This window comes from Peromyscus californicus, unplaced genomic scaffold, assembly GCF_007827085.1.
Source record: "Peromyscus californicus insignis strain IS unplaced genomic scaffold, ASM782708v3 Scaffold_3__1_contigs__length_106647218, whole genome shotgun sequence".
Taxonomy (NCBI): Eukaryota; Metazoa; Chordata; class Mammalia; order Rodentia; family Cricetidae; genus Peromyscus; species Peromyscus californicus.
This window is the reverse complement of record NW_026294551.1, coordinates 16,243,650-16,270,532: the sequence shown is the minus strand read 5'-3', so window position 1 is coordinate 16,270,532 and position 26,883 is coordinate 16,243,650. Positions and strand designations below refer to the sequence as shown.

The window sequence follows — 26,883 nt, the reverse complement described above, 5'->3', positions numbered from 1 at the left end:
CACAGTAACAGGAAAGTAACTAAGACACTTTTCAAATCCAGCTGAGGCTGCCAAGCCTCTACAAGATGGAATCCATTATGGGAAAAAGATACATAGAAATGAATATAAGGAGGAGGTATCTGCTGTGGCCATCTCCCCCAAAGTACTTACAAGCCCTTTACCTTATTTCTCATGGCTCGGAGGAGATCTCTGACAGAGCCACCTTTGTAGGTTCTGAATTTTCGCAGATCTAGAAAAACATTGAGGGATGTAATGGTTAAGCAAGTAAATTTTTAAAGAAGACTCCTAGGGTCTCAGTCACTGCAGAAGATGCCACCTCTTAGACTAAAATAAAGGTGGTATTCATCTGAAGTTCATTCAGATCAGAATGGTACCTCGGAGCATGACACTATCACTAACATGTCACTCCAAGGGAAAAACATAAATGTACATCCATGGAACCAAGCCCACAAAGACATGCTCAAGTAAGTCTCAAACCCACGAAGTGGGATCTGGCAGTCTAGCAGCTGGACCTGCCTGTCTATACCAAGTTCTCAGAAATAGCTGCATGGTCACCTGTCTGCAGGGGGACAGTGATGTTCTCCCGCCAGTCTGTCTTCACCACAGCTCTCCCGCCTCTCTCCAGCTGCCTCACTATCGGGCCATCCAAGGATTCCTTTTCTATTCGGTCACTCACATCCTGTGAGGGAAGACAGGAACAGGTGCTGGGTCAGAGTCAGGAACACTACACGTTTGTCCACACTAAGTTGCAGGGTAGCCACTGGTGTGTGGGTTGTAAGCAAACTGGCATTCCTCTTAGGCTCAGGCTACAGCCTCCTCAAAGCTAGGCAGCAGGTACCTGCAGCTCACTACCCGGATCCACTGACTTTCCCTGTGAGCAGATACATCTTGCAGAGATTCCCTCCATGACAAAAGAGAGATGTTATGGAGGTACACTTGTGTAGAGCATGCATCAACCCCTGGAAGTTCACATTCACACAAAGCACACGTACACAGAGCTGTAGGTACAAAACACATCCCCCAGGGAGCCAAACATAAAGAGGAGCGTTCAACTGGTCTGTGCTTCAGCTATCCCTGAAACAGGACATCTCAAATCCTAACCAGAAGGCTATAACTCCTCACCGAGCCCTGAAAAACGGGAAGAAGGAAGGAGAGGGTCAGGAGGGGGTACCTTAAGAACTAGCCTTTCAGTGTCCCTGCCAGTAAGAATGGCTAAGAGGCAGGGAATGATAAGCCCTGGTACAGCCAGTCACATATTTCTTTGATGAAGACAAAAATCAGACTGGATAATTTTTTCTTTTTTCTCAAGACAGGGTCTAATGTAGCCCAGGCCGGTCTTGAACTTATACATAGCTGAAAATGACTTTGAACTCATGATCCTTTTGCTCCCACCTCTGGAGTGCTGAGATTACAGGTTACAGGTGAAAGCTATCATGACCAGTGCACTGGCTGAATTCCTGACTTGAAATTATAGGGGAAAAGCCTTGGAGAAAAGCTGGCAATGGCTCAGTAGGTAAAGGTACTTGCCACCAAGCCTGATGACCTGAATGTTATCCCTGAACTCAGATGATGGAAGGAGAGAACTGATTTCTACAAGAGGTCCTCTGACTTCCACATATACACCGACAAGTGTGCGCGCGCGCGCGCGTGCACACACACACACACACACACACACACGAATAAATAAATAAGTGTAAAAAATAAAAGCCTTGTAGGGATTGGACTGTCCCAGTAGGCATGATGGAGACAGGTTTCGGAGTTGCAAAGTAAGGACTTTGGTTACAGCTAGTTGAAAGGAACGGAAGACAGCTGTGTCTGCCAGATGTAAAACCTGGATACACTATTTTATGGTGGGGTTAAGGTCTTCATATATAAGTTTTATTCCTGTTGTCTATTTTGTCATTAAAGTGACCATGACCTAGACTTGAGAATTTTCATGTTCTATCCTGTAGCACACAGTCATCAATTGTGACGCTACTCACACCCACTGCTGCCCTGGAATGAGATATTGGACCCTTCACCCCAAAGACATTTGAATGGTTACTAAGCACCAGCAACGGGCCAGGCAGTGTCCTTGCTAGGAGCTGAGGACAGAACAGTGATTAAAATCATCTAGAAAATCTAGGATGTCACTCTAGCCACTGTAGTGTCAAACTGTCAAACTCCAGATAATGTGAGTCCACTCTAAGTCAGGGTGCTCTCCAGGAGAAAATCCTGCTGCCCCACCCCACTGCTCTTCACAGCAGAGGAGCATTGTGGTTTACTCCTCCCATGCACCTCGCACCCACAAACAGTCTGTACAAAGACCCCTGGCAATGCCAGAAAACCCACAGAGCTGTCAGAGCTATTGATCTTAAATTTTAGCTGGAAAGTGTATACTAAACAAAATGAGATCTGAGTAAAAGACAATAGAAAAATCTTCTTAAAGAAATGTTTAAATTTATGACACTGAATGAAATTATATTGTATCTGAGATTTACTTCAAAATTATCAACAGTTAAGAGCACTTTATGCTCTTGTAGAGGACAGGGTTTTTGACATTGCCAGAACTCATGTTGCAGCCCACAGTCATCTGTATCTCAGTGTCGGGGGAACCAACACTCTCTGCTGGCCTCTGTGAGTACCAGGCAAGTACATGATGTATATACATACATATCCTATACATCTTAAAAAATAATCTGGGGTGTGGAAGAGCACAGAAATTAATACCTGCTAAAACTAGAGGACTGATAAGAGGAGCTCTCTAGAGCATTTAGTCTACTTTTGTGTAATTAGGAATCCCAGAATATAAAGTTTAACAATTAGAAATGGCTCAGTAGTTAAGAGTACTTTCCCCGCAAAAAAAAAAAAAAAAAAAAAGTACTTCCCACTCTCACAGAATACTTGGGTTTGATTCCTAGCACCCATATTGTGTCTTACAACCTTCTGTAACTCTATTTCCACGGGATCTAACACCCTCTTCTGAACTCCACAGACATCAGGAACACATGTGGTGTACAGACATACATGCAGGCAAAACATTCATACACATAATATAAAAATAAATCTAATCTTTAAAGGGATAAAAAATTAGGGTACATTCATGTAATAGAATGTTATAGTCATAATTTTGTATATTTTTTTAAAAAGCAGGATATAACACTGTATATAGTTTGATCTCAATTATACTTTTTTTTTTTTGTTTTTGAGACAGGGTTTCTCTGTGTAGTTTTGGTGCCTGTCCTGGATCTCACTCTATAGACCAGGCTGGCCTGGAACTCACAGAGCTCCTCCTGGTTCTGCCTCCGAGTGCTAGGACTAAAGGCGTGCGCCACCACTGCCCGGCTCAATTATACTTTTATTCATATGAAAAAAACTTAAAATGTGATGGTTAATTTTAGTGGTCAACTTGATCATATCTAAGATCAACTAAGACATGCGTGGGTGGTCTGTGAGGGCAGCTCCAGAAAGGATTAGCCTAGAACAAAGGACCTTCTCCTAGTGTGGGCAGCACCCTCTGACAGGTCGGTAGATACAGAGGTCTGAGGGAAAGCAGGCTAGCCTGCTGGCCTGTGCTTCTTGCTGGTCAGAACATCTATCCCATTCTGCTGTCATCCTTCACTGACATCACAACTCTGCTTCTTCAGCCTTCCACTGTGGACTAAGACCAGGGGCTCTCAGGAAATCTTCCAGGTCTTCAGCGTAGAGTGGGACTACTGAGCAGCTACTGGCTTCTCAGTCTCTCCAGTGTGCAGATGGCCACTGCTGGACTACCCAGTCTGTACCGTGTGATTCTAATACATCCCCTTTACGATACACACATCGAATTTACTAACACAAATGTCAATCAAGTTTGTCTTGGTTATAGGCTATATAGGTCCTTTGTTTTGCTCTTTGTCCTTTCTACCTTTTCAGAATCTGGAAGGCATTAATAATTTGATGGAGAGACAGACACAGGTACCTGAAAGAACTGGAGCTGCTTTTCCAGGCTCCAGAAGAATGGGTGTTTTAGCACATGCTTTGCAGAGGGCCGCTGCTGGGGATCCATTGCAATCATTTTCTCTATCAATTCACGAGCAATGACATCCTCTAAAGAGGAGAAAAATAAATTACCTATTATTTCCAACCTATAACACCAAATTAAATTATCAGAAACCTTGAAAACCTGCATGCCTCCCCCACATTTGTGTGCATCTATTGCATATATGTGTACATGTTTGCGTGTGTGCACACATGTGGAGGGCAGATGTTTATGACAAATGTCTTCCTCAGTTACTCTCCACCTCATGTTTTTTTTTTTTTTTTGAGACAGGGTTTCTCTGTAGCTTTGGAGCCTGTCCTGGACTAGCTCTGTAGAACTCACAGAGATCCACCTGCCTCTGCTTCCCGAGGGCTGGGATTACAGGCGTGTGCCACCACCACTGGTTTACCTAATGTTTTCTGAGATGAGAGTCTCTCACTGAACTTGGGCTTATCAATTCAGCTAGATTGGCTGCTCAGGAAGCCCCAAGGATCCTCCTGTCTCTGCCTCTCTAGTACTGGGGTTACAGATGCATGGCCCTAGGCTTTTTTCTTTTTTAACCTGGGCACTGAGGACCCAAACTCAAGCCCTCACGTTTTTGTGGCTTTACCTACTTTACCAACTGGGCCATCTCCCCTTGCATGCCTTTTGATACAAAATTCTGCTACAGGAATGGATTCTAATAAAATAATGAATTCACACCAAACATCAGTTGATAAAGAGATTTTTTACTATGTGGTTTGTGAAAAGCAGTGACTGAAAACATCCCAAACCAGAGGCTTAAGTACTAGATGATGAGCTGTTAAAATGACAACGGGGCTACATACAGATGGATTTAGATAGGCATTCAAGGCAAGACATGATGGGCTTGTAATCCCAGTGCTCGAGAAGCTGAGACCAGTATAAGTTATAGAAGATGACTTCAGCTAGCCTGGGCTACACAAAGAGACCCTGACTCATTAAACAAACAAACACAAAAACCCCAAAAAGATGAGGTTGAAAAGTGAGCCTGTTGCAAATGTGTGATTTGACCCCATCCCACTCCTACCAGAAGCCTATAGCTCAGGCTCACCTGGAACTCCCTGTGTATCCTAGGCTGGTCTCAAATTTGAGATTCTCCTGCCTCAGTGTCCTAAGTGCTAGGACTACAGGTATGTTCCATAACCTCTAGCCTTATCCTCCCCGCTTTTTTACATTTATTTGTGTATAGAGGAAGGGCACATATGTGTGACATGGCACATGTATAGAGGTCAGAGGACAACTTGCAAGAAGTTGGTTCTCTCCTCCTACCATAGCGGTGGGTTCCCAGGGATTGAACTTGGGTCATCAGGCTTGTAGGCAAGTGCTTCTACCTACAGAGCCATCTTGCTAACCCATTAACACCATCTTGAGGTTGTTGTTTTGAGACAGGGTCTCACTATGTAGCCTTGGCTGTCCTGGAACTCATTATGTAGATCAGGCTGGGCCTGGATTTATAGGGATCCTCCTGCCTCTGTCTCCCATGTGAAGGTGTGTGCCACCACTCCTGGAGCCATTTTGTTAAAAGTAAGTATACATATCTAGATAAGCAATTAGAATAATACATACAAAGGCACTGAGAGCAGATATCCATCCCTATATAATGGAAATATGGGTCTTATGCTAATGTGTTTTTCTATAATGAATAAGCAACTCTGTATGTTTCAGCATTTCCTAAGGCCCAATGGGCAGTACAGTGGAAGGTGTTACCACCCAGACCACCTGCTCACCATGCCTGTCTGAGTGGAAGCAGTCAAGGCTGCAGGCGCCCAGGAGGATGTTGGCTTGCCGCTGCAAGGACTTGCCAAAGGGATGGTTGCCCTCAGAGATGACATAGTAAAAAACACAGCCTGCAGAGAAGATGTCCACTGTGTAGGTCTGAAAGAAATGCAGAGTGGGAGGCCTCAGACAGCCATCACTTTACTCACAGCCCTGACTTCACTTCAGCCCCTCCTGAAAGGGATCTGATAAGTGGCTGATGAATATGAACTGCCCAGAGCAGCAAGGGACACTGTAGGGACTCCCTAGCGTCCTGACTGATGTCAAGGTCATGAGCTTGGGGGCTAACAGCCTGGGATGCTGGCTCTGCCAGGTGCCCCAAGTTAGCATTACTGGTCAGGGCACAGTCCAACATCACATTCCTCCTTGACTTGTGATCTATTCTTGCCTGAAACATTTCCCTTGAATCTAATCAAGCCTCTAGACTCCACTTCTAGCTTACAGGAAATGTAAGGAACACAGAGAGCTGGGAAGCACAGCCATGAAGAAACAAGCAGAGTAGCTTACAACGGGACACTCAAGAACTTCTCAAGAATAAGCATAGAGAACAGAACAGGGAGGGAGGTGCTGGGGATTTAGAGATACAGTCCAAATCAGCACTCAGTGGAGTCCTGGAACACAAAACTAGCTGTGAAGGACTTGTGGGCTGGCTGGGGGATGAGCATGGGTGTGTGAGGAACCAGGATGGGAAGAGTGCTGACTGTAGAGGTGTGCCAATGAGACAGTGGGGAAGGACTGCCTTAGAGACAAGTGCTGCAGCACAGGCTGAAGGGCTTCCTGTATGCAGACGGTCTAGCCACGGGGAGCCACCACGGGGAGCCACGGGGAGCCACGGGGAGCCACAGGGAGCCACGGGGAGCCACGGGGAGACAGAGCAAACCCACATTATGGACAGACAGTGACCGGAAGGAAGCACATAGGTCCTAACATTCTTTCAATTTTCTGGATGACTACAATTTCTAAAAACAAAAGTCTAGGGAAACAAAACAAACTTAAACAAATGAAAATTAGAAGTTTGCTCATCTTAGGTAAGTCTGAACTCTCCAGGTTCCCAAAGGAAAAAGGGGAAGAGACAACTATTTACATCTGTCTTTTTTTTTTTTTTGGTTTTTAGAGACAAGGTTTCTCTATGAAACAGTCCTGGCTGTCCTGGAACTCGCTCTGTAGACCAGGCTGGCCTTGAACTCACAGAGATCTGCCTGCCTTTGCCTCCCGAGTGCTGGGATTAAAGGCCTGTGCCACCACTGCCTGGCCATCTCTGTCTTTCTTATGTATCTACAGAACAGGAAACAACATGGGAAGTTCACAGAGAAGTTCTCTGTTAAAGGGGTGTCATTCTGGAACCACGTGTGCCTGGGCCCTCCAACTTTGAAAACGAATAGGCCAGTACTTACAGGATTCTCCTTGCAGTCCTCACTCAACATCTCTGGGGCAATCCAGCCTTCAGTACCAGGTACCCCCGAACGGCGGCTGAAACTGTGCCTGCCCACTGCCAGCTTCTTGCAGAGGCCAAAGTCAGAGATCATGGCCTTGATTCTGCCATGTGCGTTGGGCATGGAGAGGAGAATGTTGTGGGGTTTCAGGTCTCTGTGAACTAGGAGAGAACTTCAAATTCATTCAAAGCTTACTATGAGTGACCAGTTTCCTACAAGGGGTTGTGGGTCCTTTCAGACTCCTAAATACCTGCTGTCATCTTTGAAATGTTTAGTTTTCAGTTACCTAAGGTTCCCCCTTAAATTCCTATACAACCTGTCAAGAAACCACTTACACACTCCTTTCTCCTATGAAGGCCAGCTAGCTGCCCCCACCTGGGCCTTTAGCATGGATCCTCTTACCTATGTTGAGAGAGTGTAGGTGTGCCAGGCCTGAGGTGGTCTGCTGAAGCAAGGTGATGGGCTCTAGGCCAAGGTGGGCAAAGTCCTTCTGCTCCACATACTGTAAGAGACACAATGGCAAGGTCACAGCACATAACCTTCAGGACTTCTTGGCCTATAATATCGTTTCTTTAAATCCCACTTTACTGACCACATTCTTAGTCCAACTCATATTTTCCAACAGTCCTCCTGAAGTCATAGACTGACTTAAACACATAAACACATAAAGCTCCAGTTTATTAATTTACAATGAGCAAGATAATAAGGCAGAAGACTCAGGTTCATTTCCTGGGATAGGCAAGACTACAGGAGAACTCCAACGATACTGAAATGTTCTGGGTGAGTCTGAATATGGAGCGAAAGGAGTTTGTGGGATGCTCTGACTGCCTGGAGCTATCAGCCAGCAACCTCCATGCCTATACCAGCCATGACCAGAGGTGAGAAGAACCTACTAGGTTCCCTAGAAAAGAGGGAGCAAGGGACATGCCAACTGCAACCCAAATGGCCAGGAATGCTGAGTGGACCACTCCACAAAGACTACAGTGATAAAAATGCTCTGTGTTTGTGATTGGTGGTTAAGTGGATATATATAGAATATATATTCTGTATATATATGAAATATGGAGATACACACACACACACCAAACATTTAAGATGAGCAGAAGTTGCTGTACTGTAACTTCAATAAAGTTAATAAAGCAAAGTTTAAAGACAGTAAATAGTTACTTCCTGAACACATCCCAGTTGGGGGGAGAAGAGGCTGCAGTAGCTGTGGCAAGGCTGTCCCTGACCCCAGGCACTGGAAAGCCAGCCAGACCCACCTCTTGTAGGGTGGCTGCACATAATTCAATGGCAATGTACTGGAACTGCCGGTCCTTCTCTGTGCAAAAGTAGCGGATCACGTTCGGATGCTCATCTGATTCTCGAAGCAGTTGGACCTCACGGTCTGCAAAGCTAAAACACTCAGGGAGGATCCTCTTCACGGCCACATCACGGTTGTCAAACATGCCTCTGTAGAACAAGAAGTAGCTGAGTTTGGTTAGTGCACGTTGGGCTGTAGACATGAGATCAGCCCTGTAAGGTACCAAATGCTCCTTATTCCAGGATCAGCCACCTCAGCTGTAGTGGTATTTGCTCTGCCCATGACCTCAGGCTATACGGCCAAAAGAAGGCGGAGCTTCTTGCCGTTGTAGGAGACCATGACCGCTTAAAGAGAAAGGGAGGCCTGGCGGTGGTGGCACACGCCTTTAGTCCCAGCACTCAGGAGCCAGAGCTAGGCAGATCTCTGTGAGTTTGAGGCCAGCCTGGTCTACAGAGTGAGATCCAGGACAGGCTCCAAAGCTACATAGAGAAACCTTGTCTCAGGGAGGTGGGGAAGAAAAGGGAGAAGGGTCACAGGTCCCTTCTCACTGCTGCCTATGAGGGGGAGTCACTCTCCAGTCAGATCAGAGGACGACCTCAGCTGCCTACTCCGTTCTGTATTTGTGAGCGTATTTGCTCAATTTATATCTTAATAAATTCTGTACCCATTAAATAGACTCACATGGTTTGATCTTAATACTCAGTTTCAAGGCCCAGAGGCCTTGGCCAACCACCAGCAACCTATAGTGACTACATCTCTTTTACTGGGTGGCCTGACTAGCTTTAAGTCAATTTGACACAAACTAGAGTCATTTAAGAAGAGAGAGACTCAACTGAGAAAATGTCTTCATAAGATTTGCCTGTAAGCAATTCTGTAGTGCATTTTCTGAATTGGTGATTGATGTGGGAAGGCCCAGCCCCTTGTCAATGGTATCACCCCTGGGCAGGTGGTCCTTGGGTATACAAAAGGCAGGCTGAGCAAGCCATGAGGAGCAGGCCAGTAAGCAGCACTCTTCCATGGCTTCTACTTCAGATCCTGCCTTGAGTTCCTATCCTGACTTCCTTCAATGCACTGTGATGTGGAAGTGTAAGTAAAATAAGCCCCTTCCTCCCAAGGTGCTTTGGTCATGGTATTTTATCACAGCAACAGAAACTCTAAGACACTGTGGGATCTCACTGGAGGCAAGGTTCATCCGCCTTGGTCATCACTTTGACCCTGCTATGCCCCAGGAGCCTGGCACTTAAAACATCAACCCTCTAAGCACTCACATAGTTGGGGAACTGGGTGACACCACTCACTTGTATACAATTGTGCCCTCAGCTCCATGGCCCAGGACATCCTTGGGGCAGAATGAAATCTTCCCAACAATCACCATTCTGGTTTCCTCATCTGGAACAAAGGAGGAAAAAGAAGAGGTCATTTTAAACAGATATCACCTGAAGAGCTTTGAAGCTTCCTGATTCCTGAGTAAGACCTGGGGTTTAGGAGGTCCTATATCCCTAGATTCCTGGGTGGCAAGAGCTACCTAGACCCACTGCTCACTTATGCCTGGGGCCACTGCCTCCTCCCCAGCATTTTGCCCCCTATTCCTACATTCTGTTTCTGCTCTTACATTATCTCCCAGTATTAAGCTTTTCCAAAGAAAAGGATTCTCAGTAGAGTTTCATATTTAGTTAATGGTGAACAAAAATGATAAAAAGTCTACCTCAAAGATCAATATCCAAAACATCCCAGTGTAGTGGGACAGGTAAAATAAAAAGATTGTTTAGAACTAGGGCCTCTAAGGCCCCTTCACAATCTGTGTGGCAATCCTCCCAGAATATGGGCCCTGACCATTGGCCCACTCCCCAAGAGGAAAGTGGGTCACTGCTTCACTTTTGAACTTGGCTGGTCTTAGGAATTCACTTAGGCCAGATGGGAAACTTCCCTCTGGTTCACAGCAGTTCATAGCCCTGTAGAGGAAAGATGGAAGAAGGTGGCCCTCAAACAGAAGATACCATGAATGGGGCAGAAGTCCCCTATCCAGAGACCTTAGATGGAGGAAGCCAGGGGAGAATAAGGTGAGCCCTCAGAAATGACATGGTGTTCTGCGTTCCAGGTGATGCTCAAAGACACAATGGAACTGTCTTTACCCTCATCATCCTGCTCCAGGGAGGGGTTGGCACCAGTCTTGGAGGCAGAGCTGCTGGAGTGAAGTGAGTGGTTGGAGGCTCTGGGAGACGGGCTGGAGCTGTTGGTGCCTGAGCTCTCTGAGAAGAGGCCAGATGAATCCAGGAACTCAGGGTCCTGAGTAAGGTCTCCATGTGGGTGGAATGGCAGCTGCTGCTGCTGCAGGAGCTGGATCTTCTCCAGTTCCTTCTGGAACTGTTGGTGCTGGAGCTGGCGCTGCTGATGCATGCTCTGTGGAGAGAAACCCACATCCAGGCTAGTGTAGATGGGAAACAAGCCACAGGAATTCCCTGTGGCCAAAGGGGCAGGGAGACTTTATTTGAAGCCTAAGGCACAAGGTCAGAGAGAAGCCACAGTGAGACAGAGTTGATTCAGTAATTTTTTTTTTTTTTTTTTTTTTTTTTTGGTTTTTCGAGACAGGGTTTCTCTGTGTAGCTTTGCGCCTTTCCTGGAACTCGCTTTGGAGACCAGGCTGGCCTCAAACTCACAGAGATCCGCCTGGCTCTGCCTCCCGAGTGCTGGGATTAAAGGCGTGCGCCACCACCGCCCGGCTGATTCAGTAATTTTACTCTTTGGTAGGGCCCATAGTCTACCTCTGGACAGTGCTGGTGAGATTAAGTGGCCACCAGAAGGAGCATCTGAAGGGAACCTGCACCAGAGAGGGCTAAGCCAAGTGGAGAAGTTTCCACTTAGTCTTAGAAATCAGTGACTTGTAAGAAAACCAGGGAGTTATTGTACAAGTGAAGCCAAATGGGAAGAATGGTTAGAGGTGCATGGGGGTATGGTGAGAAGGGGGGCAAGCCCTGGTCCACAATGGCTGTGCCTGAATAGAGGTTGGAGCAGGGTAGCCTGAAATATAGAAGGCAGGCTGGATGCTGGGTCCAGAATGAGGCACTGTGGGGCAGAATCATGGTGCCTGGCCAAGGACCTGGTTCCATCATGCTGCCACACAGCACCCTCTTCTCCAATCCTCTGGAAGCTTTGCTCCATCATGTATCAGTTGGCTACAATTATTCTCGCTTATGCATGGGAGGTGGACTAGAGGGGAGTTTTTTAGATCTTTTTGAACCCAGGGTCAAAGTTCTGGGTGTGCTGCCTATTAGCTTAGTACCCCAGGAAGGCATGTAGCCTCCCTGAGTCTAGTTTCTTCTTCTGTGGACAAAGAATAAATAATAATGACCTCATAGGATAAATAAATAAAATAATTTTTTTTTTAACTTTGTCCCCAGAAAACAAAGCACACAAAATCTCTGTCTTCCCTATTTGATAGAGATGTGAGTTGCCATGCGCTGGTGTTCTGAGGAGACAACACTAGAGTCTTGAACAATTTGCTGGGGTACTATGGTCTTACTACTCAAATACATCATCATTTTTGTTGATTTATCTGCAACTAGGAAACGAAAGGACTAACCACACCATCTTTTACACATTAGTTGATCTCATAGGTAGTGTAAGGGAGCAGATTTTCATCTGCTATTCTTCCTTTTAAAAAAACAAGATACAATTAACTGTTTAAAATGATCTTAGGCAGGGTTATACATTAGTTTTTATAGACCTTCCTTGAAAAACACTAAGATTTAGTTACAAAACTGTCCTTTTATGAGAAGCTAGTATCTCTAATGATGTTTTTGAAGATAAGCAAATATTTCTCTTTTTTCCTTCCCCCTGCCCCTGCTCCTCCTCCTTTTTTTTTTTTTGAGACAGGGTCTCACTATATAGCCTTGGCCGGTTTTGAACTTGCTATGCAGTTCCTCAAACTTCCAAGTGCTATAACTAAAGGAGTGCAACACCATTCCTGGCTCAAATGTTGACTTTGAAATATGAAACATGTTGGCTACTTTTGTGTGGCCCCCACTGATACCTAGTGACTGACAGAGAGCTACCAGAACACAGAGGCAATGGGAAGGGTGAAGCCTTACCAGGGGGTAAGTGATGATGAAGGCCACCCATCCAACCAGCAGGAAGGTGCTCAGGGTAATAGTAGCCATGTCCTTGAGCATGGAGTCCACGGGGGCCTCAGGCTTGGCGGGGGCATGAACCAGCTTCTCTTCCACATCCTGAGACACGGTGGTTGGTGTATTTTCTGAAGTCTGGCCAACCAGGTTGATAACCTTGTATGGAAGAGATTTGCTAAATGTCTAGTTTTATAGATAAAGGCAGCACTCAAGAGAAGCCATGTCTATTTAAAATGTAGGAATAGCCGGGCGGTGGTGGCGCACGCCTTTAATCCCAGCACTCGGGAGGCAGAGCCAGGCGGATCTCTGTGAGTTCGAGGCCAGCCTGGGCTACCAAGTGAGTCCCAGGAAAGGCGCAAAGCTACACAGAGAAACCCTGTCTCGAAAAACCAAAAATAAATAAATAAATAAATAAATAAATAAATAAATAAATAAATAAATAAATAAATAAAATGTAGGAATAGCCGGGCAGTGGTGGCGCACGCCTTTAATCCCAGCACTCGGGAGGCAGAGTCAGGCGGATCTCTGTGAGTTCGAGGCCAGCCTGGTCTCCAAAGCGAGTTCCAGGAAAGGCGCAGAGCTACACAGAGAAACCCTGTCTCGAAAAATCAAAAAAAAAAAAAAAAAAAAAAATGTAGGAATATACTGAAAATTTTTTTCTAGTTCATCAAAAGTCTGATGGACCAGATAACTGTTGCTTCTTTCTAAGTAGTTGCTTTGCGAAACCATACAATTCTACAGTGATGCTGTCATTGTTCACACAGAGGTATCATAATAATATATTTGGAAATACCTTTAGACCCTGACATTCTTTTAAAATTTTCAATGATAAATTTCAATAAAAATTTCAATGATAAATATACTACTCTTTTGATAGTAGATTTGTTATTTAAGGAAAACTGTAAAATCACCTAAATCAACTGCAGAAAAAAACCTAGTGAAAAGTTGGTCATCAATTTGATACCTTTTCACATTGAAAAATAAAGCCAACTGGGGCATGCAGAAAGTCCTGGGTTTAATCCTAACACTACAAACAAACAAACAAACAAACAAACAGATCAAACCACAAAAATAAAGCAAGGCTATATAAGTATGAAGATCTGAGTTCAAATCCCAAGAACCCACATAAAAAGCAGATGTCGCAGTATGTGCCCTGTAAGCCTGTCAGTGGGGTGAAGTGAGACAGGAAGATCACTGGAGCTTGCTGGTCACCAGTTTAGCTCCAGATTCAGTAAGGGACTGCCTCAAGGGAATACGGTAGTGAGTGATAGAGTAAGGCACCCAACGTCTTCTGGCCTCCTTATACTTAACGCACACCCCTATACTGAAACCCCCCACCCAAAAAACAGGAAGGCTTACATATGTGTGTATATGTGTAGGCATGTACCTAGTATAGCTAACAAAGCAATAAAACCACTTACTTAGGTTGTTTTTAAATTTTAAGGAACTCCTAAATTAAAATAATTTATTCAAGAATTCTATTATTTTTCCAAAGTTAGGGAAAAGTATCAGATGACTTTATTAAAGAAATGCTAGCTAGGCAGTGATGGCATACACCTTTAATCCCAGCACCCAGGAAGCAGGTGGATCTCTGTGAGTTTGAGGCCAGCCTGGTCTACAGAGTTAGTTCCAGGATAGCCAGGGCTACACAAAGAAACTCTGCCTCAAAAAACAAAACAAAAAAGAAATGCTTATTTAGAAGCTTCAAATTAATTCAGATAAGCATGTAGCTTCCCTTCAAGTTGCTCAGAATCTAGAGATTTCCTGGAATAGTTTAGAAAAACCATTGATCTGTACTCAGTGTACAGCTAGTGCTCCCTGTTTGTCCAAGAAAGCTAACACACAGCTTCCTGGCCTTGCACACCGGGTTCTCCACATGCTTATATCACTGCACTCTTCTGCAAGTCATCAGCCTTTGACGCCTTCTCTCCCCTCCAGTTGCTGTCTGAGTCTATCCAGGTACACACCTCTCTGTTCATGTCTACGGTGTATGAAGAGTATGGCTTGTTCAGTGTGTAGCAGGTGGCTGAGAAATGTGTGCTGAGCATGTGACAAGGGACAATACTTCTTTAGATATTGATTGCTCAAGAGTGCTTAATAAGACAGTTGTGGGGCTAGAGAGATGGTCAGTGGTTAAATTCATATACTACTGTTGCAGAGAATCTGAGTTTGGTTCCCAGCACCCACATCAAGCATCTTACAACCACCTGTAGCTCCAGGAGTACTAGGTAATGAGATCTGTCTTGAAAAATGCAAACAAACAAACAAACCAATAAATAAAAACTAAGTCTCTCAAGTGATTTGTTAGACTACAGATGGCCCACATCAGTAGCTCTCCTTCTTCAAACCCTCCCCCAGTCTGGACCACTTCTCCATCACCCCTCCCCACTTAGCGGAGCTGCACGAGTCCCAAGACTGAATAGCTAGTTCACCAAGGCCTTCACAAACCTCCAAGTCCCCTTTGCTGGCCATGCAGACCAGGAAAAAAGTCTCCCAACCCTGCGATATCTGAACAGGAACAGCCAGTAGAAAGTACCAGCGGAGGAGATGGAGGAGAATTAATAAAGTTGAGTGCTTAGGGACTTTCAACTGAAGCTCCCAGCTTCTGCTCAGAGGCCCTTTCCACCCTCTCCTCTCAGGCTCAGGACAAGACGTGCCATCTAGCGCCAGCAGTTCACTTCTCACTCACTTCCTCAAAGCTCCTTTTTTCCGAATCAGCAGGAATCACATTTTCCCGATGTTTGGGCAGGTTGTTGGGGAATCTCTCCAGCATCTTGGTAGATGCAGACAGAGGAGTTTCGTGGTGTCCTACAAGAGGAAAGAAAGCTTTAATGAGAACAGTTCCCAGGCAGTGGTAGTTCTCAACACCAAATTTCAGCAACAGTGTCTATGTGCTGAGGGGGACTTTCCTACAATGCATCCCGTATCTACACAGTGAGAAAGGGAAAGGCAGCTACTAGAGAACTGGCCTGGAAACAGAAATTTTACAGGTGTAGTAGCACACCCCTGTAATTCCGGCACTTAGGAGGCAGAGGTAGTGGATCTCTGTGAGTTTAAGACCAGCTTGGTCCACACAATGAGTTCCAAGCCAGCCAGAGCTTCATAATCAAACACAAACAAACAAAAACCACCCCCCGACACCAACAGAAATTTTATGACTGGAGGGACAGTTCAGTCAGTAAGGTGCTTGTGAAAGCATGAATACTCAAGTTTGATCCCCAGAACTCAAGTAAAGTTGGTGATGTGTTTGTAATCCAATAGGGAGATGGAGACAGGTTGACTCCTGGAGCTTGCTGGCTAGCTAACCTAACCTAATCAGTGAATTCAGACCACTGAGAGACTCTGTCTCAAAGTTTTATTAGTTGATGGCAGAATACAAAATACAGTCTTCAGCTTCTTTTTTTGTTTGTTTTTCTGTTTTTTCTGAGACAGGGTTTCTCTGTAGCCCTGTCTGTCCTGGAACTCTCTCCATAGACCTGGCCTCAAACTCAGAGACCCACTTGTCTCTGACTCCCGGAGCGCTGGGATTAAAGGTGTGTGTCACACCACTGCCCAGTTTTCTGCTTCTTTTTTATAAAGATTTATTTTTATTGTTAATTACATGCATGTGTGTGGGTATGTGTAGTGCCCAAGGACAGGTGACAGATCCCCCCTGGATCAGGAATTACAGGTGGTTGTGAGCCACTTGACCTGGGTGCTAGGAACCAAACTTGGGTCCTTGGCAAGAGCAATATAAGCTCTTAACCACTGAGCCACCTCTCCAGCCCAGTATTCTGCTTGTTCTGAAAAAACAAACAAACTTATGACCTTGTCGTGGAAGGTATCAGGATGTTGGGGGCATGTTGTAAGCAAGGCTTGTGTGGTGCATGTGTTCAACTCAGGAACCAGTATGATGCTTCATTCAACCTTCAAGAAGTCTGTCACTGCTTTTTCTAGTAGCATCAGTCTACAAGCTCCCTTCTGCACACTTCAGTTGCTCAGGCAGAGTTCTACTCCTCCTCTGAGCTACACCTGAGCTTCCACCTAAAGCAACGGTGAGCAACTGTGAGGGGACGAGAGGACGAGAGGACGAGAGGACGAGAGGACGAGAGGACGTGGGTGCTGGATGGACAGGAGGATGGCTGCGGAGATGCTCACTCATCTGCTCACTGTTCTGTACATACCATCTCATGACTGCCTGGCAGTCAGCACACCTCCATTCCAAATATAGTGTGTGCAATAAAAGAAACAGAGCAGCTAAAATAAGGAGCTGGAGATTCATACCCCAGGGCATGAGAATCCGTTTACCTTGAACATGAACTGGTTCCATGTTCCACTGGAACTGGGAAAAGCCCCTCCTTTCTCTTCTCTCACTGGGATGAGCTCTTAGCTTGACTCAGGCTTTTCATTCTATAATCTTTTTTTTTTTTCTTTTTTGTGGTTGTGTGTGTAGACCATAGGTCAACATGAGATTGTGGTGGTACTGTGTTCCCCAAAATATTGTGTACCCTAATAAACTTATCTGGGGTCAGAGAACAGAAAAACCACTAGATACTTAGTTAGGCACTCGAGGCAGAGGCAGGTGGATCTTTGTGAGTTCGAGGCCAGCCTGGTCTACAGAATGAGTTCCAGGAAAGACACAAAGCTACACAGAGAAACCCTGTCTTGTAAAAACAAAAAAAAAGGCGTGAGTCACTATGCTTGGCTGTATCCTTGAACACATGGATTTCTGCCTCTGGAATGCTAGGATTAAAGGCGTGTGCTACCACCGCCTGGCTGACTCACGCCTTTAATCCCAGAAAGCAAGCCTTTAATCCCAGGGAGTGATGGTAGAAGGCAGAAAGATATATAAGGCATGAGGACCAGAAACTAGAAGCATTTGGCTGGTTAAGCATTTGGCTGGTTAAGCATTCAGGCTTCTAGCAGCACAGTTCAGCTGAGAGCCATTCGGATATGAGGACACAGAGGCTTCCATTCTGAGGAAACAAGATCAGCTGAGAAGTTGGCCAGGTGAGGTTAGCTGTGGCTTGTTCTGTCCTCTGACCATCCAGTGTTCACCCCAATACCTGGCTCAGGTTTGATTTTATTAATAAGACCCTCTAAGATTCATGCTACATGAGATATCTTCCTCAACTGCTTCTCTACCTTGCTATTATTTATTTATTTATTTATTTTTAAAAGACAGGGTCTCTCACTGAAACTGGAGCTTTATGCTTCAACTAGGTTGGCTGGCTAGTAAGTTTCAGGATCCGCCTGTCTGTTTTTTAGATGCTTTATCTAGACCTGGCTTTTTTTTTTTTTTAAAGATTTATTTATTTATTATGTATACAGCATGTATGACAGCAGTCCAGAAGAGGGCACCAGATCTCATTACAGATGGTTGTGAGCCACCATGTGGTTGCTGGGAATTGAACTCAGGACCTCTGGAAGAGCAGTCAGTGCTTTTAACCTCTGAGCCATCTCTCCAGCCCTAGACCTGGCTTTTTACATGGGTTCATATCCTCACACTCACATAGTAAGCACTTTGTCCACTGACTCACTTCCTCAACCCCCACTCTGTGATCTCTCCAATACTGTCCAAAACCTATTAGACTATCTGCCATGTGTACCAAGGCAAAACTTGACAGGAACTAGACAGAGCTTGCATTTCTCAATCTGGAAAGTCCCTCTTTAATCCCCTCATCTGACCTCAATCTTTTCAGGTTTTCTCTAGCTACAGCATGACATGGTTCTTTAAGGAAACGTACTTTTGTTCTGAACCATCCCAAAGTTTTTCTTGTCTACCATGGCATGCTGAGGCATGCTCTGCTCTACAAGAGGGTTTCCCCACATGTGACTGCCTATGTCAGAACTTTGAGTCAGACTTGGTGGTGGACACAGGAATCTGAATGTGGGTAACCATAGGTCATCGAGGCCAACCAACAAGAGATCACCTGCCAAGAGAAATGAGGTTGTCCTTCCACAGGCCACCCCGTATTACAGTACTCAATCTACCTATCCCCTGATGGTAGGCCCCGTCCTACTGTTCAGAGTCTTACATGTCTGTAAGACCCACTCCCAATAGACAGCTAGAGAAGTCACTGAAATCTTCATAACAGGCTCCTGCTGAAGAAGGGTGTTAGTAATACCCTGATATGCACTCAGAACTAACCATTTTGCAAACCTATCACAAGGTTCTTCAACATTTTTATATAAATAGTACCCAGTCTTTGTAAACTTGTCTTTGAGTAAACAGGTCCAGACTCTGAAGCAAAAGGCACAGGGCCAGCTTCTGTCTGGAACTCCTGCTCTGGGTCTCCAATGGCAGTTCATGCCTCTTTGATAAAGCACTAAGGTGATGCTGAACACCAGGTCGAGGTCACTGCTGGGGTGGGAAACAAAGCAACAACAGACCACACCTTTTGGTTTAATTAGATCCATTTTATCTTCAAGATGAATGTCAGGTAGACTATCTTAGAACCAAAGGCTACATCTTGACATTAACAGGCAAAGCTTGAAGCCCTGGTCTATGAGAAGATTGTTACATTTTCCCATTGGCTTATTTTAAGCTGATCAGCTATTGAGTTCCTCAAAGGGGACCTCAGAACTGTGAGATCCTTACTTAGTCACCTCTTGGAACTTTATCAGGCTTCTTGTCATCCTACTCTGACAATTTGAAGGGGCTTTAAAGGGACCTCAGTTTGCAAGTCTGTCGTGGAGAATTCTCTTGTACAGTCTTTAGCCCTCCCATACACATTTCCTCTGTGTCACTTCTTAACCACTGCCAGGTAGTTTACGGATCCTTAATTGGTATATAAAACTGAGTAGCTTGTAATTTTTTTTATTTTTTATTTTTTATTTTTTTTTTGTTTTTTGAGACAGGGTTTCTCTGTGTAGCTTTGCGCCTTTTCCTGGAACTCGCTTGGTAGTCCAGGCTGGCCTCGAACTCACAGAGATCCGCCTGGCTCTGCCTCCCGAGTGCTGGGATTAAAGGCGTGCGCCACCACTGCCCGGCGGTAATTTTAATGACCTCGGCTCAACTAGCTTCTCCCTCCCTTCAACATGGGTCCATTCACGCATGCTTTCCCAAACTACTTCTGTAAAGAAAGGAAAGAATTTTTATGTTATTTTCTTCCCCTATTTGGTTAATAAAATAAATAAATTAATAATAATAATAATAATAATATAAAGACAGCTATAAAGAATCAAAAGGAACAAAGAGCAGGGTCTTCCAGGAGACGTGCAAACGGAGTCATTAGAGCTCAAGCACAACTCAGCAGCTCCTGAGGACTCACATTCCGTCCTGACCCTCTGTCTGGCAGGTGCCGCTGCTTCCCAGGCCCACATTCTCCTAGCTACCACACCTACTCTAGCCTGCTGGGACTCACCCCAGCTCTCATCATCATTTAGGCTGGGTCATCACAGTTGGTGTGTATTGTTGGCACAGGAGGGGGAGCACAGGTAGGAAAGATATGATTTAAGAAAACTATCCTGCTCTAATACTTGGAATACTTGCCAGACACAGTCCCCCTCACTTCTGCCTTTGTTTGTGATACTGGCCGCTTTGGGGTGTCATCTCGACCTCTTTATCTTTGCAACAAGGCCTCTAATTCAACCTCAGGGCCATTAGTGATGGCAGAAACAATGGGAAGAAGAAAAAAAGGGCCAGAATGTAGCCCAGAGCCAAACTAAGTTCAGCACGCTTAAGACCTTGCTTTCCTCCTCAGCAAGGGGAAAACAGTATGAAAGGAAGTAAAGAAGTCAGGCATGATGGTGCATACCTATAAACCCAGCACTTACAGAGGCTAAACCATTTGAGGGTAGCCTGAGAAACAGTGAGATTCTGTCTCACAATAATATGAAAAAAACAGACCGAGAAAAAGAAACTCCCCTAGGATTATTCTGTGATGGCCCAAGAACAGCCCAGATTCTTCATGGCTGTTGTTGATTCTGGTTTCTCTTCAGATTGCATGAATCTTTTGCCTTTTACTTCACAACTGTCAATCATCATGGGTCTTCAAACTTGTCCTGTCCAGCCTCTTACCCACATCCATTCATATTCCATATGAACAGCCTTGGTGTTCTTAGTTATAGAGTGGAAATAACAAGAGTACCTACCTCACATGGTCACTGAGGAACAGGGAGCAGACATTCTAGGCCTGAAAATTATACCAAGTATTGAATCTTGGAGCATTAGAGAAACTAATTTTGAGACCTGATAAGGTAAGCTGGAACTCTGGAACTCCTTGGAAGTAAAAATATTCCCAGACCTAAGGCATCTTGAAAAGGGCAGGACACACAAGGCATCAGAATGAAGGGCAGCAGTAAACCAGCAGAGCTGGCTCTTGCCCACCAGGAGGCAGCATGTCACCCAGCAAAGAGCAGCTCTTACCTATGAGAAGCCAGTAATTCCTCAAGTAGTTCAGCTTGCTCTTCCGTTTGAGTCCAGGGTCAAACTTGAGGTCTGTGCTGGGGGTGATCACACACTCTCCTTTGTCTCCAATGGTGACGCCATCTGTCTGGGGACCTTCCAGCAAAGGAAGAGTACTGCCTCGGGGCTGAGGAGATGGGATGCGGTGAGCTGGAAGGTCCTGCAGCACATGCCCTCATCCACTACCACTAAAAGGGACTGTTGTGGCTCTGGCTCAATCATCAAAGCAGACACAAAGGCCCCTGGACCAGGCAAGAGAAGCTCCTCCCTCAGGTTACAACAGTGCTCCATTGACACCTTTGCAGAGTTTTGTTTGACATGGGACTCAAGCAGCCCAGGCTATACTTGAACTCCAGATCCTCCTGTCTCCATCTCACAAGTGTTGGGATTACAGGCATGTAATCTCATGTCTGGCCCTTTTCAGATTCTTATGTTTGGGTACTGAGAACCAGAAAGAATATATATATATATATATATATATATATATATATATATATATATATATAGAGAGAGAGAGAGAGAGAGAGAGAGAGAGAGAGAACTCCAAGAAGCTACTATCAGAAATTATATGAAACTCTATGAGAATCTATATGGAAGAAAATGAGGGGATATGTACTAGTCACAAATGATGCAATTGCCAATGTAGAATAAACCAGACACTGATGAGCTGACAGAAAGGCAGGAATGGCCCCACTGTTACAGTAGCCAACCAACTCACCAGACAGACAATGTACAACCAGCCCAGACACTAGAAGATCAGGATAAGTGGCCAGGAGTGTAATGTCCCAGACACTCAATGAGAGCTCAAAGCAGGCTACTAGCCTGGGGAGGCATGGAGAGGTCACAAAGGATGGAAGAGACTGAGCAGGGAAGAGGAATCGAGGGACCAGCAACAGAGGCTGAGAAGGAAGAACAGGGAAGTTTGGGGATTGTGGAGATGTGTTGGTCTGGACCATATAACTCTCCAAAACCAGCAGAGTGGTAGAAAGACAGAGTAGGACTACCTTGAAGAGAGCCTGGAGAGTTTAGACCTGAGCACAAAGCCATGGGGTATAGCAGTGTTTCCTGGCTTTCGGGAGCTGTTTCTGTCAACTATCTTGCTTTCAAAGCAGAATGTGGATGTGCAGAAACTCCTCCCCCAACTTGTTTTTGTTTACTTGTTTGTTTTTTGAGACAGGGTTTCTCTGTATAGTCCTGGCTGTCCTGAACTCACTCTGTAGACCAGGCTGGCCTTGAACTCAGAGCTCTGCTGCCTCTGCCTCCTGAGCGCTGGGAATAAAGGTGCGCACCACCCTCCACGCCCACCCCCGGCTCATTTCCTCTTCTTAACCAGATGTTCACATGTAACTCAATGTTGACTCACCACTACAGCAACCCCCTCGTGCACCATTGAGGGAGAGGCATAGAGGCTGGTGGAATACTTCCCAACATACAGGGTAGGCCTGGAAAAAACAGAAACATGCATTCTACAATCATGTCATGTCCAAACCTCACAAAGTGTGGCTTCTAGGAGATCAGAATTATAGACTCAAGTATCAGCCCCCATGTGGACCATGCAGTTGCCACAGAAACTAGCAAGGTGGCAGAGGTACTGTAGGGTAACAGGACAGTAGGACTTCAGGCCCAGCTTCACCTGTCACCTACAGAATGGCAAGCCTCACTTTGCTCCCGTGCAACGCCAGGGCTAGACTACACTGAGTCCAGTACAGCCTGAGGAAAGGGCTGTGTGGATGGCCAGCAGGAGACTGAATACTCAGTACCCACTGCCAGTTTCTCAGGTGACCCTGAGCCAGCACCTTGTCAGAACTACCACCTTCAGCATCACCATGCTGCTGTGAGCTTTCTGAGGATACCAAGGGTTCAGCAGGGGAACAGGCGACTGCTCCATTCCAGACGCTCAGAGCAAAAGGGATGCACAAGGTGCATAAGGCAGGAGAGAGTTGCACTCTGTGATCCCAGTGCACACTGTATGTTTAGGGCCAGCCTCGGCTCCCGAGACCCTGTCTCAGATAAAGACAACAAACAAGAGAAAACGGAAAAAGAGAAAGAACGGAAACTCCAATCCAAACTGAGTGGTATTTCCTGGTAATCTGCTCAGGCATTCTACCGCAGACATCAACATGAAAGCAGTGGGGCTGTACCTACAGATCCTTAGGATTGCTACTGTCAGGAGCCTGGGTGGATCCATCATCTGTGAAATCATCCCACTTCTCTCATCAAATACCTTCCACCTCAGTGTGCTTCACTGTAGAGAACACTTGCACATATAGGATCATCTCTGAACTTCCCCACGAGTCTATAGTGTAGGAGGGGAGGCTAGTCTGTTGAGTGACTGACAGGCTTTAATCAGGTGGGAATGAAGACTACAAGCCTGCTGAGTCTCAGTCACATACACTGTAACACTTCTTTAGCCTCAATTTTTTTTAAACAATGGCTTTCTTTTTAACATTTTTTTAAAAGATTTATTTATTTTATGTATATGGTGCTCTATCTGCATGTACAACTAACTATATGCCACAAGAGGGCATCAGATCCCCTTATAGATGGTTGAGAGCCACCATATGGTAGCTGGGAATTGAACTTAGGACCTCTGGAAGGGCTGCCAATGCTCTTAACTGCTGAGCCATCTCTCCAGCCCCCTTTTTTTTCCTTATTTTTAAAATAAGAATGATGTACAACAAAAAATTTAAACATACAGTCTTCTACACTACAGTCTCCCACTCATATTTTATAGTTCATGTTCAAGAAGTCCAGATAGGGAGCTGGGGAGATAGCTCAGTGGTTAAGAGTACTGACTGCTCTTCGAGAGGACCTGGGTTCAATTCCCATCACCCATGCCTGTAATTCCAGTTCCACCACTGCACATGAAATAAAAATAAATTAATTAAAAAACAAAACAAACAACAAAAAAGTCAGGAAAAGAAAAAAAAAAGAAGTCCAGGTAGGTACACACCAGTAATACTATCACTTGGGAGGCTGAGGTAGAAAGGTTAATAAGTTTGAGGGCAGCCTGGGTTACATGTTGGAACTTTCTCTCAAAAGCCCACAAACATAATAGACTCAGAGAAAAGAAAGAGAGAGAGAGAGAGATACAGAGACAGACAGACAAAGTTTGAAGCATAAAGGAGTACCCCATGATTCACATTCTGAGGTTCCTAATGTTTGTTTTTTTTGTTTTGGGGGTATTTTTTTTGTTTTTTGAGACAAGGTTTCTCTGTATGTAGCCCTAGATGTCCTGGAACTCCCTCTGCAGACCAGGTTGGCATCAAACTCAGAGACCCACCTGTCTCTGCCTCCTTGCTGGGATTAAAGGCGTGCACCACTGAGCCAGGATCAAACACAAGTCAGTGTTAACTCTTGATGATCTGCATGACTTCAGAGATGTCTGCCCACCCCTTGACCTCCTCCAGTATAGGGTAAATTACACTGCAGCAGTCCCAGGATGCCAGGGTTATGGCTGTCCTTTGCTGCCTGATCTGTCCCAACTCCTCCAACTCACGTCAGCTTGCTCTTGGCCTCTGTCTCCTTGGGGAACGGATACTTCCACTTGGTGATGCGCCCCACTTCCCCAGACATGAAGGTCAAGTAGCGTAGAGTCTCCACAGCGACGTTGATGTGCATCACCTTTCTCAGGCCCTCCCGCTGCCAGACGTAGAAGGCTACCACAGGAGAGGCATAGTTTTGGATCCACAAGACATCCCCAGATTCACTGTCCACAGTCACCACCAGTCCATCGCCATTGGACACAAAGTGGGACATCTCTGTAAAGATGAAACAAAGCATGTCAACCACATCCTTGCAACCACATCCTCTACTCTCCTGGCAAGCTGCAGTCATTTCATTGAAGAGGAGAGTTCTGGAATATTCTCAGGCCACAAGAGTTCAATGGTTTCCAATGAGCTCTTCAGTATCAAGACACTGAGAGATATCTGGTTTATAAATGTAAAATAGGTTTGTTTCCCACCTTCTTGACATTTTTTAAAAAACTATTCTATCCAGTAAGTGAGAGTAATGCTGAGGGGAAAGGAGCCAATGTGGGCGCCTACAAAGCTAACACTGTATAGCAGTCATTTAAGACCTGTGACTCAAACTGACCCCACAAAGAACCACTCAGACACAGAATATGTGAGGGCCTGAGCCAGAAAGAACAGTCAGACTTTCAGATACCAGTGTTAAGATAACAAATTTAGGTTGTACAGCTATCACCTGAGTTGTAGAATATTAAAACTAGAGAAGTAATTAGAGTATGAACCACATTTAAAAGTGACCTTCTAGCCAGGCGGTGGTGGCGCACGCCTTTAATCCCAGCACTCGGGAGGCAGAGCCAGGCGGATCTCTGTGAGTTCGAGGCCAGCCTGGGCTACCAAGTGAGTTCCAGGAAAGGCGCAAAGCTACACAGAGAAACCCTGTCTCGAAAAACAAACAAAAAAAAAAAGTGACCTTCTTTTTCTTACTGTGGTACTAGGGATTGGACCTAGAGACTTATATATGCTAAGCAAGATTTTTGTTGTTTTGTTTTATTTTTGAGACAGTCTCTCTCTATATCCTTGGCTTTCCTGGAACTCGCTATGTAGACCAGACTAGCCTCAAACTCAGAGGTCTGCCTGCCTCTGCCTCCCTGGAGTTGAGACTAAAGACATGTGCCACCATGCCCAGCCTGGCAAGATTTTTAAGATTTATTTATTTTATGAGTACAAGTAAGTACCTGCATGAATGTATTTATGTGTACCATATATCTATGTATACTACATGTGTGTCTGGTGTCCATGGAGGCTAGAAGAAGGCACTTAATCTTCTGGAACTGGAGTTACAGGCAGTTATGAGCCACCATATGCTGGGAACTGAACTTGGGTCCTCTGCAAGAGGAACAAGTGCAGCTCTGAGCCATCTCTACAGCCTCCCAGAGTGGCCTTCTTGATGGGGTTATTGATGACACATGCTAACGTTTAATTCTATTGCCCATGGGCTGGTAGTAAATTCCTTCTGTGATACACAGAACTCAAATGTGTGCCTTCCCTTCTCTCTGGCTAAAGCCATCACCACCGCAAGCCTATGAAAAATCCAGAACTTGGTGATGATGGGTTACTTAAAAAAAAAAAAAAAAATTCTGCTTTCTGAAGAGATCATTTCTATATGTGCAAGGTGCCAGCCCAACTTTGTGAGTGTCCTTTCATTGGGTACACTTACTGTACTCCACGTCATCCTCGGGCAGTGAGGCTGCATAGTCAAAATAGGTGGCATTCCAACGGAGCTCTCGGGTCTTGGTGTCATACATGGTGATGGTGTATTCTGGAGAATACAGACCAGTCGGTTACCATGGAGGGGCTGCAGAACCTACTAAAGTGTTATATAGTTACAACAAGAAAGTTTTCACTAAATTGCACCAAGACTATCCATGTGGAAAGGGAAAGACCATGTGGAGGACTGAGGTTCCAAACACAAGAGTGAACCTGGCAGAGATAAGTCACCCTTGGTGTGCTCTGGAACCCATAATTCAAAGAATCATTATCTGTGCAATGGCTGTTTTTAGCCACTAAGTTTTAGGGTTCTTTATTACAGAGTAATACACAGGTGATATTAGAAATGGGTACCTAGAAGTGGGATGGTACCATAACCAAAACCTGGCACTGACTTTGGGACCAGGTGGTGGAAGGTGGAAGGGTGACAAGAGAAATGTTAGACAACTTGAGAGGATAGTGAGGAAACTTGTCACTATGGGAAGCTGAAAAGGTGTAGGCCAGGTATGAGCTTATATAGAAGACACAATTAGTAAGTTACTGCTACAGTAACCTGGAGGACACAAAAAGTACCCACAGGACTCAGGGATGTAGCTAATG

At 45.2% G+C, this 26,883-nt stretch overlaps 1 protein-coding gene across 2 annotated transcripts in view; it reads right to left on the bottom strand.

Moving 5' to 3' along the window:
• Ern1 (endoplasmic reticulum to nucleus signaling 1) overlaps window positions 1-26,883 on the bottom strand; it is a 103,261-nt gene that overhangs the window by 5,017 nt on the left and 71,361 nt on the right. For both annotated transcript variants that reach the window (XM_052756995.1, XM_052756994.1), the window contains 15 exons: window positions 26,234-26,335; window positions 24,546-24,807; window positions 22,410-22,488; window positions 21,008-21,173; window positions 15,347-15,465; window positions 12,622-12,813; window positions 10,666-10,933; window positions 9,832-9,922; window positions 8,493-8,682; window positions 7,633-7,732; window positions 7,192-7,391; window positions 5,749-5,896; window positions 3,941-4,068; window positions 556-679; window positions 162-229 (listed from right to left, as the gene is read on the bottom strand). In XM_052756995.1, coding sequence (XP_052612955.1) covers window positions 162-229; window positions 556-679; window positions 3,941-4,068; window positions 5,749-5,896; window positions 7,192-7,391; window positions 7,633-7,732; window positions 8,493-8,682; window positions 9,832-9,922; window positions 10,666-10,933; window positions 12,622-12,813; window positions 15,347-15,465; window positions 21,008-21,173; window positions 22,410-22,488; window positions 24,546-24,807; window positions 26,234-26,335 — 2,237 coding nt within the window. The remainder of the gene's footprint in view (window positions 1-161; window positions 230-555; window positions 680-3,940; window positions 4,069-5,748; window positions 5,897-7,191; window positions 7,392-7,632; window positions 7,733-8,492; window positions 8,683-9,831; window positions 9,923-10,665; window positions 10,934-12,621; window positions 12,814-15,346; window positions 15,466-21,007; window positions 21,174-22,409; window positions 22,489-24,545; window positions 24,808-26,233; window positions 26,336-26,883) is intronic.